The sequence below is a fragment of the Callospermophilus lateralis genome, chromosome 11 (assembly GCF_048772815.1).
Source record: "Callospermophilus lateralis isolate mCalLat2 chromosome 11, mCalLat2.hap1, whole genome shotgun sequence".
Taxonomy (NCBI): domain Eukaryota; kingdom Metazoa; phylum Chordata; class Mammalia; order Rodentia; family Sciuridae; genus Callospermophilus; species Callospermophilus lateralis.
In genome coordinates, this window is record NC_135315.1 from 17,187,650 (window position 1) to 17,205,655 (window position 18,006).

The 18,006-nt window shown below is 37.1% G+C and overlaps 1 protein-coding gene across 1 annotated transcript in view; it reads left to right on the plus strand.

The window, feature by feature from the left end:
- Window positions 1-18,006, plus strand: part of Nsf (N-ethylmaleimide sensitive factor, vesicle fusing ATPase) — a 146,411-nt gene that overhangs the window by 65,607 nt on the left and 62,798 nt on the right. Inside the window, exon 9 of the mRNA XM_076870409.1 lies at window positions 13,492-13,691. Within this exon, the coding sequence (XP_076726524.1) occupies window positions 13,492-13,691 (200 nt within the window). The remainder of the gene's footprint in view (window positions 1-13,491; window positions 13,692-18,006) is intronic.

Here is an 18,006-nt window from a genome sequence, read left to right on the forward strand (position 1 = left end):
GCAATAATAAGTAAATGCACTTATACAGCAATGAGTAAATAAATAATCTGAATTTATCTCATTGACAACTCTTACGTTCACTTCCTTTCTCTCCCTGCCTCCTTCGCCACCCAGTACCAAACAAAGAGCTAAACTTTAATAGTCGTTCTGAAGATAGTCCTGTGAGTTGACATAAAAGTATTTAAAATATGTTATTTTACAGACTCAATGTTTCAAAAGACTACTGCATAACAATAGCATTGAATAAATCGTATGAAAATATTTTATAAAAACGAACTTATGGTCAGGAACCTTTCCCCTTCCCACTTCCTTCTAATCGTTTTCAGACTATGGGCAAATGTCAGCATCACAAGTTGTTTTCAGAAGACAGTCTTTCCTGTGAAATTTTTAAGCCTCAAGATACTTATATAAGATGTTTTAGTTTACTGTCTCTTCTTTTTCACAAATACTAGCAACCTCTTTATCATCTAGACAACAAGGTATGAAATCAGAACTAATTTGTCTATTGTGTACACTGTAAACACAGCAAAGTAGAATAAAGTGCCCAGAGCATTCTGAACAAGACAGTTTTGTCTTATTACAAACACTATGACATAAACTTTCTTCCTTCTTACACTTCTTTCTTTTCCCTCTGTCCTCAAGCACAGGTCTGTACCACTAAAAAGAGAAGGCTTAATGATTCTATTTCCAAGTTGGACACCATGGCACATGATTGTAGTTCCAGCAACTCAGGAGGCTGAGGCAGGAGAATTGCAAGTTCAAGGCCAGGCCCCACAATTTAGTGAGAGGCTGTCTTAAAATTAGAAGGGCTGGGATTGTAGCTCAGAGGTAGAGCACCCCTGAGTTCAATCCCCTGTACCACAAAATAATTATAATTCCATTTCCAAAAGACAGTGTTTCATATAAATTTATTAATTCCTTTTATCTAAGCAATTACTGATCATTTTACCTTTTACTTTACATCTCTAGATGCTCTCACCATACCTCATAAGAATTCTTACTGAAATGAATTCTTAATGTTCAAAACTTTTATTACATTTATTAAACATTTTCCCCATCTTCTATATAGGTATCTCTTCCAAATTATCTGTATTTTCTATGTTGTTGGAATTGTGTTTTCTCCCCTTTTTTCTTTAGTTTGCATGCATTTTCAGATCCATTACTGAATACTTCTTTTTTTTTTTTTTCTGATTTGTGCTTTTGGATCTTTTCTTTTTTCCTTTATATTTATTTATTTATTTATTTTTATGTGGTGCTGAGGATCAAACCCAGTGCCTCACTCGTGCACAGCAGGTACTCTACCACTAAGCCCCACCCCAGCCCCTCTCTTTCCTTTTCCATCACTTCAGTAAAGAGCAGTAGCCTCTTTATTATAATCTTCCTAGCCTTCAGTCTCCTTCTTCCTTCCTACCCTTGAATGTTTATTTCACATCTTTCTGTGCAAAACAAGCCGGTTCTATCAGACAATGCCAGAGAAATTGTAGAATCTTAGCATTGGAAGGGATCTTAAGAGTCATCTAGTCATATACCTGTCTTTTGTTTGAATCTTCTCTACATTTCTGCTTAGTAATTTCTGCCAAATTCCTTAGGCTAAGCTTGAATCTTCCAATGACAGGAAATTCATTCTCCTAAGGCTATATTTCCTTTTGGGACAACTGTAGGTTCAAGTTGAGTCTTCCTTTGCTTAGGTAGGATATATGTCCTTGTAGTTTCTACTACAGTTCTAGCTTTCCCTGGAGACTAACAGAACAAGAACAATCCTCTTTCCTTGTGAAAGCCCTCTAGTGTATGCACAAGGTTATTCTGTCCAGTCCTCAGCTCTCCTCAGATTTATCTTTGCTCTAAGTTAAATCTCTCAGCTTGGTTGGTTCCTCCAACCATTCCTTTTGAGTCCCTGTTCTGTAGCCTTTTACCATCCTATTCACTTTTCTGAACCTTAATATTTGTTTGTATTCACCTTAAGTTGTGAAACCTGGGACTTAGTAGAATACCGCAAGTGTGGTCCCTGTTGTACAAAAGACCAGGACTAACCATTGTTTGTTCAAAACACTGTCTTCTTTTAGTGCAGGCTGTAATTGCATTAACATTTTTGACATCCTCATTCTATCTCAACTCATAATGAATTTACCATTGAGTAAAACTCATGTCATCTCTCACAAAACCTTATCTCTCCCAGCTGCACTCAAGTACAGGAAAATTACATTTATTCTTGATAAGTTTTATCTTGTTAGAGAAGCTCTTTGCTTTTTTACAGCTACAACTTGTCAAGGAATTAGAAAATCTATCCATATCCACTTATGATTTAATTGAGGTATAAAGCATATACACTAAATAAAATCTAAACCAGAACTCTTAGACGGCAACTGAAGATAGTCAGTTGTAACTGCCCTCAGAGTGTCCTCTGACCTGCATTTAGAAACACCAGGGAATGCTTATTAATAGTCAGCATCGTCAGCTTCATTCCAGACTTGAATTCAAATTTCTAGGAGTGATACCTGGAAATATACATTTTTACAAGCTCTGTTGGATATTGCTGCACACTAAAGTTCGGCAACTGCTACTGTAAGTATTGAAGAATTAAACCCAAAGATCTGATTCTGCTTAGGTAGTATTGAATAACGAGGTGATGTTCTGAGGAACAGAAGTCTGTGAACCATTAGACTGAGCTGAAGTTCCAGGTTTGAAAAAGAAGGCACAAGTTGCTAGAGAAAACAAGATACAAGCTCAACTCAAACAGTGGTCCTGGTAGAGCAGTAAGCAAAAGAAATTTGAAACCAAGGGATAGAGGGAACAAAGAAAGAAAAAACTGTAAACTTTTGAAACCAATATGATACATGCTGCCAGATGTCAGCAAGGCAGGACCTGCTACAGAAGAAGCATGATCTTTGTCATCAAGAATTCATGAAATACCAGGCAACACCCTAAGAGGGAGTGTAAAAGGGTGGGGGTGTCAGCAAAGATTAGTTTGGAGAGTTGTTCCACACAACCCTTCTATAGTTCTGGCTATCTAATGAGAAGATCTTTATTAAACCTCAGTTGACTAATTTGGATATAGAACCAGTCAGGGGTAGACATCTTGCACAGCTGCTTGGTGCTTAGGGCATAGGCCTTATTCATAGACCTTTATCATAGCAGAACTCACAGTGCTCTTGGCATCTTCAAGGCGGTAGGGCAGCAGCAAGTCTGTACTAGCCAGAATGATACCCAGAGAATGGATGATCCGTTTTCTGTCCAAATGGGGTCAGGAGTAATTGTCTTAATCTTAAATATTTAGTAGTTGTTTTCTCTCATATGTGGAAGCTAGAAAGAAAAGAAAAAAACCAAGAATGTCATGACAACTATTAGGTCAAGGGGGGCACGGGGGGGGGGCACGGGGAGGGGAAGAGGAACTATTGGGGTGTTACTGACCGAGTTTTGTTATATGTGTCATGAATGTGCCACCATGAAACCCACTCTTCTCTATAATTAATATTCACCAATAATAAAATTTTTCTTGAAGATTTGATGAGTGCACAGATAAGTAAATCTAGATGATAACCTATTTTAGATGCTGACTGACAATTTTTGAAATAAATGAAAGGCCCTCTTTCCTATATTATGAGTGGAGGGAAACTATGTGCCAAGTCTTCATTGCCTGACTAGAAAAGACAACTGTTTCTTAGTTAATATTCATAATGTACTGCTAAAATGGTAAGTCAAAGAGAACTAAGAATATACCCATAACTGTAATTCTAAGTAATAATTTTTAAAAGAACCAGAAGAGAAATTGAAATTATGAAAAATTTAAATCAAAAGATCAAATATTAATTATAATTATATTTTCTACAAGTGCATGTACTATTTAAAATTAAGCATTCAAACCTGGTTTGCACAACTGCATGGAGAAGCCTGCAAGGCTCATGACTGTCCTGACTTGTCACTAGTCTTTTGATAGCCTCTTATTTTGGCAAATGGTGGATCTGCCTGCATTTGAATTGGAAACCAATTGGGATTCCCCTTTAAACTTCACTTCTTATTAAAAACCCACTTCCCAGTCTGTCCTTATATATCATGTTTCCCATTTAATGGATTAAACACTTCTGTCCTGATGCTAATTTAGCAGAGATCACTTACAATTTTTTGTCATTCCATTTACCTTGATGTAAAGTTAGCGTTTGCTATAGTCTTTTCCCCTTTTGAATACCAAAAGTTGACTGGCAATTTTTCTTTAATACAGCTGGCCTCTGATGACATCTAGAAAGAACAAGAAAATTTACTACTTTATAAAATAAAAAAGTTTAGCAAATACAAATTTGTCACATTTTGTCTAATATTTTAAAAGATTGCAAACAGTAAACATTACTGTTTGTTCCTAATGTTGAAGAAGTGGGGCTATGTAATTCTGGGGAAATTTTAAAGAAAGAGATCATAATTAGTTTATTGGCTATCTTATAAATTCACATTTCATTTTCATCAGTGGGGCTGGATATGCCTTTCGTGGTCATGTATATACCCTATTCTTTATAGAATCTTAGACATAAATCATTCAAGCTGTCCATAGCACATACCCAGAAGCCTCTCGAAGTTGTCCCCACCAAAGTGTGCATGATTATAATCATGGCAGCAACACCCATGACTCAGTGTCCAAAATAATATGTTGTTTAAATGTTAACTGTGATTCAACTAAGAAAGTGGTAACTGGAAGCTAATAAAGAATATAATGCTAATCTATCTCAAACTGAGAGGCAAAGGATAGGCTGTGTTGATCCAGTGTGTTGTAAATACATTTTCAGGTGAAGTACCCAGAAATAATCCCAGTTGCTCCCAGTAGAATTAGGTAATTTTACTATATACCAATGATGAATGCCAACAGAGCAGTGTGATGCACCCTAAGAAAGGGACAGTGGCAGCTTTCTAATGTCTAGTAATTAGGGACTATGAGACGGAGGCAGTTGGGGAAATGAGGGAAATTTTGGAGAATAAACATGATACAACAGAGGGGAGAAAAGATAGAGGGATGCTGTACATATAGAACTGATGGTCGTGCTAGCTTGGCTTTTAGGAAGGGGCTACCTGCTCACTCTACAAGAGTGTGGAAGGCTTGGGAAATCTGTTGAATTGACTCTGCGTGATGCATAAGAAGCAGATAGGATCAACTCTGATGGTAGTCCAGAGGAAGAACAACTAAAGTTACCAAGAACTCTGACTTACTGAAATACTAGTAAAATATTTATGAAAATGTTATATTCTAACTCATTTACTACTGTGTTAAATTTGGAGCTTGATGTTCGTCAGTAGAATGGGTACTGTTACTTGCAAAGTTCAGTGACAATAGTGTTAAATAAAGTTTTAAGGGGCCAGATAGTCACAATAGTCAATCTTGGAATTTGGAAAGCAAAATAGTCATTTTTTTAAAAATTTATGGTCACCTAACAGTGATCTAATTCTCACGTATTAGTTAGAATTCTGGTTTGATTTCATCATTCATCTACAGGAAATGATAAAAATAAACTAATATTAGTCAGGCACAGTGGCACAAACCTGTAATCTCAGCTTCTTAGGAGGCTAGGGCAGGAAATCACAAGTTCAAGGCCAGCCTGGGCAATTTTGTGAGACCTTTGACTCAAAGTTTAAAAAGGGTGGAGGATGTAGCTCAATGGTAAGGTACCTCTGGAGTCAGTCTGTAGTACCCCCCCCAAAAAAGGGCTAATATTAATATCCACTATTTATGAGCTTTTACTATATACCAAGAAGTTTGCTAAGTGTTTTGTGGACATTATATTTAATCTTCATAACAACCTTCAAAAGTAGTTGCTGTTGTTATTTCCTGAAAAAAAAAAAAGGAGGTTTTAATCCAGGCAAGTTGACTCTAGAGTCCCCACTTTTAGCAATGCACATAAAACTGTGTTTATTTAATACGAAAGACTGTCCTTTACTCTGAGATTATTACTATTCTACTTTTTTATATTAAACTGTATTTTCTTATATGAAATGGTGGTGACTGATAGTGTCAGATTTGATTTTTTTTAAAAATTACCTTATGAAATAAAAACTAAGCAGCTCAATGACAGCACTTCTCCCTGTTTAAAAAAAATGGGGTTTTGCTAGTTTGTGAAATTCAGGTCTGAGAATCACTTGTCAGGAAATTGAGGCTTCTAGTAATTTTTAATGTTCTCTGGAGATTTTCATCTGATTTATTTCCTATTTAATCCAGTCAATCCTCACCTACCCTGCACCTGACCACAAATCATATTTTCTGCCTTTTTTGACAGGAGTCTGTTGTGAAATATAATTAAAATGCAACTTTGTGATTCAAATTCTAGGAAATTATTAAAATACTTTATGACAAGGGGTCTAGAATGAGATAAAAAAATACTATTAATCTTGTACTAAATTCTTTACAAAATACAATCTTACAGTGAGGTTCCAATGTCTCATTAACTTAGATCCTTAGTAAATAGTGGTATCATCCTTTCTCTTTTATTTTTATAGCATTTAATATTATTCATACCTTCAATAATAACTATTACTTAATGATATAGTAATCAACCTCAGTGCTTTTCATTGTCATGAACATTTGGAGAACAAAATGAAAGAGTGAGGATAGGTAACCTTTCTAGAAAAGTGACAGAGACAGACAACAGCTGTAGGCCTTACTTATTCCTCTTAAGTGTAGTCTACACTGTGTGTTTTATCTTTGGAGTATTATTGGTGATTTTTGCATCCTGTTGATTTGTCCAACAGTCTGTCCTCAATTTTTTATCTCCTCTTGTGTATTGAACTTTTCTTTCAGTCCATCTCAGCTACCCACTTCTATTGTACCCAGCACTTTGCCAGTACCAATAGCTGTGCAGCTCTTGATATTTCAGATGTGAGCTTCCTGCTCACTAGCTTCCTCCCATTTTCCTCACTTACTTCTCACTCACTCCAGTTTGTTTACCACTTACTTCCTAGGTCTTTTGTCCTCTCTTCCCTCTTTACTCAGGTTAGATTCCACAGTCTATCGGTCTATCATATCTCTCCCCTTATGGCCTTGCTTTGCATTGTCTGTGGGTCAGAGCTGCAAGTGTTTCTCAGCTGCCTGCCTACTCTATGCCAGTACTCTCTGCCTTTAAAATGTGGTTTTAGAAAAATGCAAAACTATGGTGTCTGTCCTTATTTTAAGTTTATGAGCCATATGTCAAGTGAGCCCTCAGTATTTCTTGGTGTAGGCATTTCCTGATATTCCTTCTGTATTTTCCTGTTCCAACCCATTTACTCTCCTATTCTCTGAGAGGACCAGTTCCTCTTTTACTCTCTCAAACCCCCAGCACTGCCTTTTCCCATCTTCCATTTCACCAGCAGATAGTGACTACCTATTATCTTATCTACATATGTGTAAAATTAGCAACTCGAATTCCAAAACCACATATATAAATCTATTTTTGACCATTTTAAATTGTGCTTTTCGCTTCTACCTGCCTTTCTATTCCTATAACTCACTTGAATCAAATGTATGAAATATGATATGTCAAGAGCTTTGTAATGTTTTGAACAACCAATAATTAAAAAAATGGAAAAAAAAAGAATGGACAATGTGTCTGCACCTCCTCCAAGTTACAGGAACAGTTAGTAAAATAAGCAGTTAAGTACTTGGACACAGGAAATTAAAAGAGATTCTTTGGAACTGTTTGATTATACTAATAGTCCACAATAGTTCTTATTTACATAAGTTATAGAGGAAGGAGAAAAAATGGGAATAACTTGGAAATGAAGATTAAAGCCTCATTTTGTGGAAAAGATAAAAATATTTAGGACAGGCATATAATAGTTTTTACATTACCTTATACTTGTGGTGGGAAAATCAGGCCATAAAATTGAGTTGTAAATATGTTAAGTTCAAATTAATTTAATTTAATCCTGTTATTTACCTCATAGAGCTAATTTTTTTTTAGGGGGGTGGCGGGGAGATGGGTACCAGGGATTGAGCTCAGGGACACAGAACCACTGAGCCACATCCCAGGCCTTTTTCTTTATTTTTTATTTTCAGACAAGGTCTTGCTAAGCTCCTGAGGATAGCTTTGAACTCTGAACGATCCTGTCTCAGCATCCTGAGTTGCTGGGATTACAGGCATGTGCCACTGCACCTAGCTCCTGTAGCAAATCTTTAGGACTTAGTTTTGGAAAAGTATGGGGGAGGGCTAAAACCAAAAAAGTCAAGATTTTTATGCATGCTTACGTGAAACTTACATTTATAGAGTTGAATAAGAATCTATACCTTACCTAACACTGATTTGCTTATATAATTACAAGAGGATAGTCCCTCAGTGACCTGAATCTGATATGCTGAATTCACTTACATAATGGCATCCATCTGCTCAGGCACATTTTCCCATGTATTTCCTAATTCCCTGTGTTCTTTACCACATCACCCAATATCCTCTCCTCATGCCTTATTTTGTAGATGATCTAGCTGGCCCCTGCTTCATATAGTGAACCTCAGCTTGCTTCCTATTCTTCCTGAATTTAACTAGTCTCAGAAGGAGAGGCATCCTGGCAAGCTGGTCCCCCCACCCACCCCCCGAATCCCTCTGTGTTGCTGGAGTTCCTGAAAATGTGAACTCCATGCCTGCTTTGACTCCTCAGCTTCCTTCTATGTAAAAAGAAGGGTACCTCAACCCAAAATGCTCTGACCTGATCTAAGACCCTGTGGCCTCAAGTCAGTATTAACTTCTGGATTTTTATATCCAATGGCTTTGTCCCATGCCTCATCACCTATCTCTGCAGCATGTGTCCCTTTCATCACATTTCTCTGCCTAAAACATTTTGTGGCTTTTTATGTGCCCAGAGCAAGCATCCAAAAATATCTTAAGACGTCAGAACCAGTAGCTCTGATATCTTTTCTGAGTTTTCAGCCTATATTTTTAATGGGTATTACTGCCCAAATCTCAAATGCCTTATAGCCAAAAACAAAGTGATACTTTCCTCAAACTGGCTCCTCCTCTTGCCATCTTTTTGGTATCTCTGAGGTTGTCATCATTTTACCCTTGTGCCCCGGCTAGAAACCATACGGCCAACATTGACTTCTCCTTCTCTGATTTCTCCTTCTCTGATTTCTCCTTTGTCTCTGTGCTGTAATGAATAGCTTCCGTGTCTTCCTTTTCTTTCTTTTCCTACTCTTTTTTATGACTATTGACTTTCTACTCCTAGTCTCTCTCTTGTCTTGATTATAATACTTTCATGATTTTTAATTTGAATTCCGTAGACTGACCTCAAAGACTTTAAGAATCCCCTCAAAATTATATGCAAATTTTGTACATGTGCATTTTTCAGGGGGTGGAGGGCTCCATTAGACTATTCCATGGGAAAGGAAGTGAGAAATAGAATGAGAGAATGAGACAGTTTAAATCAGTTCCACTGATTTTTTACTTTTATACCCTCCCTTTGCTATTTAAATTTAATTCACTAACCCAGGTACTGATTTCTGTGTTATGAGGGACTTGCATGATATTAAGATAAAGCAAAGGCAAAAAAAAAAAAAAAAAAAGGGAGCAGCAGTCAGCACAGCTCAGCAGTCAGACAGTCCAACAGCTAAAGATCAGAGGCTGCCCAGAATCAGAACCAGGCTTTAATGTCCTGGAGAAGCTCAGGAGAAAGCTGGGGTGTCAGCAACAGTAGAAGGTGTCCTTCTGAGACCTCTGGACCCATTTGCTCAAGTGCTTCCAGAGGACTAGGAGTGGTATGAAAACTCAACTAGCAAAAATAATGGAGAGTCAGTGTCTCTAGAAAAAGGTTAAAAACATTCCTCCAACCAGCCTTCCACCCTCTGCACCTTTGTTTCCCAGTCCTTCCTCTATTCTGCCAGCAGAGTTAGCTTTTATCACATCTCATTGCCTACAAAACAAGTTAAAAACTCATGGTGTCAAGACCTGCCACAGCCCCATCTCCTTAGGACTGTCTTCCCCTCAAAAGCTCTAGTTGCCACTGGTTGTTTTGAGAGAACAGCTTCCATATCCATAGTTCTATGCCTTTGACCGTGTGAGTCTTTCCCTTTTTGGTGCCATTTCCTCTCTGCTGTCCAACCACAAACCTACTCATCCTTTTAGGCCCAGATTTTATGTTACCTCTTCCCCTGTGTCCATTCCTAATTTTCTGCCATCACCCTGGCAGAATCAGTCTCTCCTGGCTAGATTCCAAAACCATTTCATACATATCTCTGATATGTCATATTAAATTATAGATAACTTATTTTTATTTCTGTCTTTCCTACTAAGCCATAAATGCCCTGCAGGTAGGGACTGTCTTTTTCATGTTTGTATCCCTAACACCTACCTTAGTACCTAGTCTAAACAGGAGCTTAATACACTTTTGTTGAATGGAATTAGTTTTTATGACTCATTTAAAATTAGAGACCAATGCTTATTTAATAAGTCAGAATAGACCATAATAATAATAGTCATAACAAAGTCCCATTTCCACTGCTTATTCAAGTAACCAGTTCCTTTGTGGAAGTGGATTTTGAAAATCTTCACATGTCATTGTATATTTTTGAAGTGCTTACTTGAGATCCTAAAAGAATTATAGTACTAAAGCAGACTAGAACTTCTAAGACATCCCTGTTGATGTTATATTGAATATGTTCTATCACTTATATACATATCTGTCTATCTATACACACACACACACACACACACACACACATATATATAATAAGATCTACATATATGCATCTTGTCTGTTTTTCTCTTTACCTTCAGGGTAATGCTTTGTGAATTACTTATTTTATAAGATCTGATTCGGTTGAATTCGAAATGCAGTAAACTGAGCATTTTCCATGTACAAAAAGAATTGCAGGGGCTGGGGCTGAGACTGTGGCTCAGTGGTAGTACATTTGCCTGGCATGTGTGAGGCCCTCGTTCAATTCTTAGCACTCATATAAATAAAGGTCTATTAACAACTAAAAAAAATTTTTTAAAAAGAATTGCAAAGTTAGGATTCTGTTATTTATACATTATAAAGTTTGTTTTGCTAAATTAATGAAGTCTCAATTATTAAAAAATGTCTTTTTTCTTTCAGTATTTTAATTAGTTCAGCAATGAAAGACATCATTGCTCCATAAATTAAGAGCATCAGATAATTTTGAAAAATGGCCTTTCCATCAAATTCTTTGAGTGTTTTCCACCATTTAGTTATTCAGTCCTTTATTAGGTATACATTATGTGTTAGGCATTATGTTGGACGTTTTCAATTCAAGATAGTACTTGCCCTTGAATAGTAGAGCATCAGGTAATAGAGAAGAAGGTGAATAAGCGAATAATTACAATATGAGCCTTGGAGAAGAGAAAGGAAACTCTTTTGAGAACTAAAGTTGAAGTTGAAAATGGATGCATCTGCTGACCAGTTGGTAGATAGAGAAGCAGAAAGATGAAGGGAGTTTGTGCTTGATAATCTTTTTTTCTTCTTCCTCCTCCCATTCCCCCCCACCCTCCTTCTCCTCCTCCTCCTCCTTCTAATATGTGAAGTAGGAATCAGGAATCTAGGTCATCTCTAAGAATTAATGGCATGGAGTAGCTCTTGAGAAGAAAGGAACAGGGAAGATTTAATAAGGAGAATTAGAAAGGAGCTAACAAAGACAAGTAAAGAGTGGCATGCAGAATCGAGAAAGCAGCGAGTATGGAACTGAAATTGGCTAGCATAACACCGAGGGGATGTCAGTCAGCATGGTAGTGTAATTTTCTCTGGCGGTGCTCTGTGGTCAATGTGTGGATGCAATAAAGCCATGTTGTATTCAGGGCTCACAGGATGGGCATGACAAAATATAAAAAGGCCAGGGAATTAAGAGTCCTTCCAAGAAAGTATGGCTTAATATGGAAGCAGGGTGAAGAGAGAGGCAATAAACTTGGAGAAAGTAAAATATCAAGAAACTAGGCATGAGGATAAGGCCTGGGACTTTGCAGGTACTCAGCAAATCTTCCCTTTCTGCTTTCTGACTTTCCTTTCTTTGTACCTATTCCTCCTCTCCCCCCATCTGCCTCTGCTGTGGTTCAGACATATGAATAGTTTGCAGTTGGCTTAGAGGAGAAGATCAGGAGCCAGGTTCCAAAGTCCTCAGCCCATGGGTCGCAGTGTTTGATGGTGCTGGCCCCTAGGAGAAGCTCAAGGCTTGTCCCCTCATTTCCCCACCACTCCTGCTTGAAGGGTGGGTCAAAGGATGAATACATTATATTGGGCCATGGTTCTTGGGTCAGGGATTAATCTGTGACGAGAAGGGTTATGTCTCTTGAGTCTTCAAGGGTTTTCACTAAGCCCCCTTCTCTCTATAAGCTAAACTCTTAAGCACAGATCTTAGTTCTTTTGAGGATTTAAAAGGAAATCTTTCCTTGAAGTAAGGATAGATGTAAAGACCATACTGGCAAACCAAAGGTCTTCCTCCTCAGAATCTAAAGTTGCTAATAGAGTTGGTTGTAAGTTGCAACTTATTTTGCATAAGTAATACATTGTTGTACTCTTTTCTTAAAGATGTACTTTTTCAGACTGACATTTCAAATAAAGACAAACCATTTTCTGTGGAAACACACGTATGTACATAGCATTTCCAGAGGACTTTTTTCACCCGTAATTATAACTATGACACCGAAGTCACATTATTTCAGAGTGCTTTTTTGGGTATATGTAGTAGAAAGAAAAAACTCATCAGAAAGAGACCATGCACCTTAACTGTGCAGCTATTAGAAGGGGGAGGGTACCCAGAGGAATAGGCAGAGGTTATAGATCTTCATTTTAAGAAATGAAATATATGAGCTAGCTAGAGACACCTGGGGAGTCTCTATCCTCAGTTGTGCTGTTTTGGATTGTTAATGGAATCTTTAAGGCATTTAGCAATTCCTGCCTAGAAAATAATTGAATGCTGCTTCTGAAACTGTATTTTTACCTGGGTTGCTCTAAAGAAGCATGCTCCTCATTTGACATTAGTCACACAAAGAAATTCAGCTTTGTTCACAGAGTTGGTGACATCCATCTGGACCCTTGAATTCCTCTAATGTTCATCCAATTCAGCATGCTTGCCCCTTTGTTCAACTGCTTGTCTTGACAGGTGGACCCAAAATTCTATGCATTATACTCTCCATAGCCTACATCATGACAGATTAGTTTTGGGTTAACCACCCCCAACCTTAAAAGGTAATGAAAATAATTAATATCTCATAATTACATATCTAGATCAAAGAGACATTTTCCAAGTTAGGAGTGTTTGTTCTAAGTGTTAATTCTAATATATTTTTCCAAAGACCTTTATCTGGCAGCTTTTTCCCCTCAAACATTAATGCTGGTATTAGGAATGGTTTCTGAATTTTATTTTAAAGAGAGAAAGAGACACTGTTCATTCTTGTTCTGTTCATGGCACCTGGATGTTAATATATGTAAGTAGCACTACTGTGTTTTACTTTAAGTACGTATGAAGAAGAAAGAAAACCTTCCCTTAGATGTCTTACTTGTATTTTAGATGGTGTAAGACTGTTTTCTTTTCTTTTTCAGGTTGTAAACATGTTAAAGGCATTCTGTTATATGGGCCCCCAGGTTGTGGTAAGACGCTCTTGGCTCGACAGATTGGCAAGATGTTGAATGCAAGAGAGCCCAAAGTGGTCAATGGGCCAGAAATCCTCAACAAATATGTGGGAGAATCAGAAGCTAACATTCGCAAACTTTTTGCTGATGCTGAAGAGGAGCAAAGGAGGGTAATGTAACTATAACTTAGTAAAAATGTGTTCCCACTTATATGATGAATAAAATCAGAGTTATGGAGGCAAATTTGTTATTGTGTTCTATATTTTCAAACAGCTTATAGGTTAAGTTTACTTAGTACTTAGTTTATATTTTACACTACCCCAGAGATTATGTGGGATTTACATGATGTGAGCAGATGTCATTACCCACCTGTTCATAACATAAAGGGAGATGATTGTATAAGCCAAAGGTTTTGCAAAAACAGATTATGAATATATTTTCAAGTGACACTTTTATACCGCATTACTTTCAAAGTCTTGAACTCATTTATCTTTTTGAAGCAGGGGGACGGGGGTGTGTCGTGATGGTGGTAGTGGTGGTGATGGTGGTTGGTAAATCCATGTATAGACTTACAGAATTTTATTCACACACACAAGGTCCATGATCAGAAAGCTAGCTTACTTACACTCAGTCAGCTCAGTAGTAGAGTAGTAGAATGGCAGGATTGTGTTGTCAGAGCTCAGAGGATTTGAGTCTTAGAAAAAAATAAAATTAACTTAAAAATCAGACCAGAGGCTGGGTGTGATGGTGCTCACCTAAAATCCCAGAGACTTGGGAGGGGAGGATCACAAGTACAAAGATAGCCTCAGCAACTTAGTGAGTCCCTAAGCAACTTAGTGAGACCCTGTCTCAAAAAATAAAAAAGGCTGGATATGTAACTCAGTGTAAGCATCCCTGGGTTGGATTCCCAGTACAAAAAAAAAATAATTAAAAAAATTGGATCAGAGTTTACTAACTGTGATGTTTGATTTTATGTGTCAACTTGACTAGGCCACAGGGTGATCAGGTATTTGGTCAAACCTTATTCTGGGTATGTCTGTGTGGGTGTTTCTGGATTAAATTAACTTTTGAATCGGTAGGCTGAGTAAAGCAGATTGCCCTCCTGATGACAGGCCCCATCCAATCAGTGTGAGGCTAACAGCTGTCTCCTCAACAGAAATAATGGAAACAAGACACCCATTGAATATCATTTTTAAGGGGCTGAGAGGAAATAACTAGATTTTTTAAAAATATGAGATATTATGTTTCTGGGTTCTATTTGTATTGTAAATATAAGTCTTCCCCCCACCCCTCCCGGCACTGGGAATTGAACCCAGGGCCTTGTGCATGCAAGGCAAGCACTGTATTAGCCGAACTACATCCCCAGCCTCATATAAGTCATTTTAATATTTGTATGATATTCCATTTCCTACTGAGGAGCAGTCAAGATGCTTCTTTGTTGATTTTTCTTTACCACATTCTGGCCAAGGGTGATGTCATAGTGACATATTTCACTGTCACTTAAATCTTCTAAATAATTTCATCACTATTTCTTCTTTTCCTTCTCCTTCTTTCTTCTTCCTTTTTTTGATGGGTGAGAGGAGATACTGGGGATTGAACCTAGAGTCACTTTGTGGTTTACCACTAAGTCACATCCCCAGCACTTTTTTTTTTTTTTTTTTTTTTTGAGAAAGGGTCTGACGCTGGCTACAAACTTCCAATCCTCCTGCCTCAGCCTCCTGGGCTGTTGGGATTATAGGAGTGCACCATTTTCTTTTTATTTTAGTATAGTTGGAAATAATTAATGACAATGACATAATTTTTAGGAATGATGCAACAGCATAATGTATTTTAGATTTATAAGAAGATTCAGTGGTTATTGAAAGATAGAATGAGCATTATTCTATTTTTAAAAATATATTTTCCTTTTTATTCTTTGGAAGTTTTGTAAAAAGGAAAAGATACAAAATATCAGTCTTTATAAATAGTTTGAACTGTTCAAAAAGGAAAAAACCTGAAATGAGTCTAATGGACCCTGATGATTATAGGCACAGATAAGTTAAAATGTCATGTAAAGAAGAATTTTGTAAAACCTTAGTTATGATAGTTTCCACATGGCTACATAGGTAACTTGGGTGTTGTTTTTAAACTTGCAGGCAGTTTGACAGCCAGGTGCACTGGCCCATGCCTGTAATCCCAGCAACTTGGGAGGCTGAAGCATAGGATCACAAGCTTAAGGCCAGCCTCAACAACTTAGTGAGACCCTGTCACAAAATTTTTAAAAAAGGGTGATGAGCTGGGGATGAAGCTCAGTGGTAAAGCTCCCTTGGGTTTGATCCCCGTAACTGGGAGGGGGTGGCGGGGAGTAAATTGGCAAAGACTTTCTAGATAGATTTTAATCAGAGCCAGCCTTTTTAGTGATATCTTTCTCAAATCTTTATGTCCAGAAAAGGCTTGCTATACCCAAGTAATCCCACAGAGGATAAATGTGTTACATAATAAAAAGCATCCCCTCAGTGATTCTGGACAGTCTAGGCTGACGAAGATGAACACTTGCATATAGGTCAAACTAGTTAAATATAGAACAGCCACTTTCAAAGGCTGTTGCCAGGGGCTCAACAGCATCGGCTCTGTTTCTATGGGGAAAGACTGCAGATGGTTAAAAACAGAGCTAGAAGCCAATGAACTAAAGTAGATTGCATTGTGGAAATTCAGATCCTTTGGTAAAGGCTTTATTGATGATTCAGCTATATTAATCTGTGAACATTAATCTTGATATCCTTTCTTACCTGATTTTTAATTTATTGTAATAAGAATTTGCCTTTATTTAAGTAACACACCTGTAAAAATTGATGTTATTGTGCAGACTGGTTGGAGAAGGGACCTGATGACAGGTCAAAAGATTAGTAAGGTTTTGAAAAGGTCAGAATTGTACTGAATTGTGTTTAGGACAGATTACTCCTGTGATCATTTAATCACACACAGTGTTCTTATTGTCTTTGGCTTCCCTGTCCACATAGGTGATTTTGGGGGTTGGACTGAAAAGGAAGTTGTGATTCCAGCTGCAACACAAGGCACACTGACAGTAAAATTCATACATTATACCACTTTTTTGTTTCTTGCTATATTGAGCAGATAAATATGAATAAAAATGTCTTTTAAAAATCAGGTGAAGGGCTGGGTTTGGTAGCTCAGTAGTAGCACATGTGAGGCACTGGGTTCAATCCTCAACATCACGTACAAATAAATAAAATAAAGGTATTGTGTTCATCTGCACCTAAAAATATTTTTAAAAAATTAAGTAAAATCTCACAATTTTCAGTCACAAACAAGAATATCCTTCTTTTACACTAAAGATGGCAAGAGTTAATACCCTTCTACATAGAATTTCTTTGGCAAGTCTAAGCTTATAGTTCTGATTTTTCATTCTCAATCTTTTCTACATATGGAAAGATGAATATTTTTGGTGTTGAATTTTTAAGGAAGCAAGCTCTCATTTATCACTAGACATCTACACTATAAATATAATGATGTTGAGAAACTAAGTTGTATTTTTTTCAGATTTGAACTTAATTTTTAAAATATTTATGGAAGGTGAACAATTTATAAGTAATGTTCAGGGAAAAAAATAATAAAACCTAGTTAAATTTTAGAAATGTTTATTATTGTATGACTATCATCTCACATAGAAGTGCATTAAAAAATGAACAGTACTCCAAATATTAATGTTACAATAAGATATTTACCTGTTTTGGTATTATTAAAATACAGTAAAATTGGTTTTTTTCTCTTCTGGTGTATGGTTTTATGAATTTTAACATGTGTATAGATTAATAGACCCACCACCCAAATAAGGATATAATATTAGTGTTTCCTAAACTATTTTCAGGATTTAGTCTAATTCTAATCAAAGCTTGAATTCTCTTTTTTTTTTTTCTTACTCTCTTTCTTGTTTATAATTGGTGGAGGCTGTTTTTTATCTGATAGAGTACATATGGTTGGAAAGAGCCAAGATAGTCTTGAAAAAGTCTTGAAAAACCTGCCTAACCTACTACTATAGTTACAGAGATATTAACATCTGTGAATCCCAGGACAGAACAGATGAACTGGTAATATCTAGAATGCATAAAATCCAAAGCCTGGTAAAGATGGCATCTCAACCAGTGGAGAAAGGAAAGGTTACTTAGTCAATAGTATTGGGTCAGTTAGTTAACTATTTGAAGAATTATTTGAATTCTTACCTCACTTGGGGTAAGCTGGGGATGTGGCTCAAAAATAAAATATCCCAGATAAAGAATTGTATGTAATGGCGGGGTGCAGTGGTACATGCCTGAAATCCCAGCAACTCGGGAGGCTGAAGCAGGAGAATCACGAGTTTAAAGCTGGCCTCAGAAACTTAGTGAGGTACTTAGCAGCTCAGCAAGACCCTGTCTCTAAATAAAATACAAAAAAGGGCTGGGGATGTGGCTCAGTGGTTAAACATCCCTGGGTTCAATCTCTGGTGCC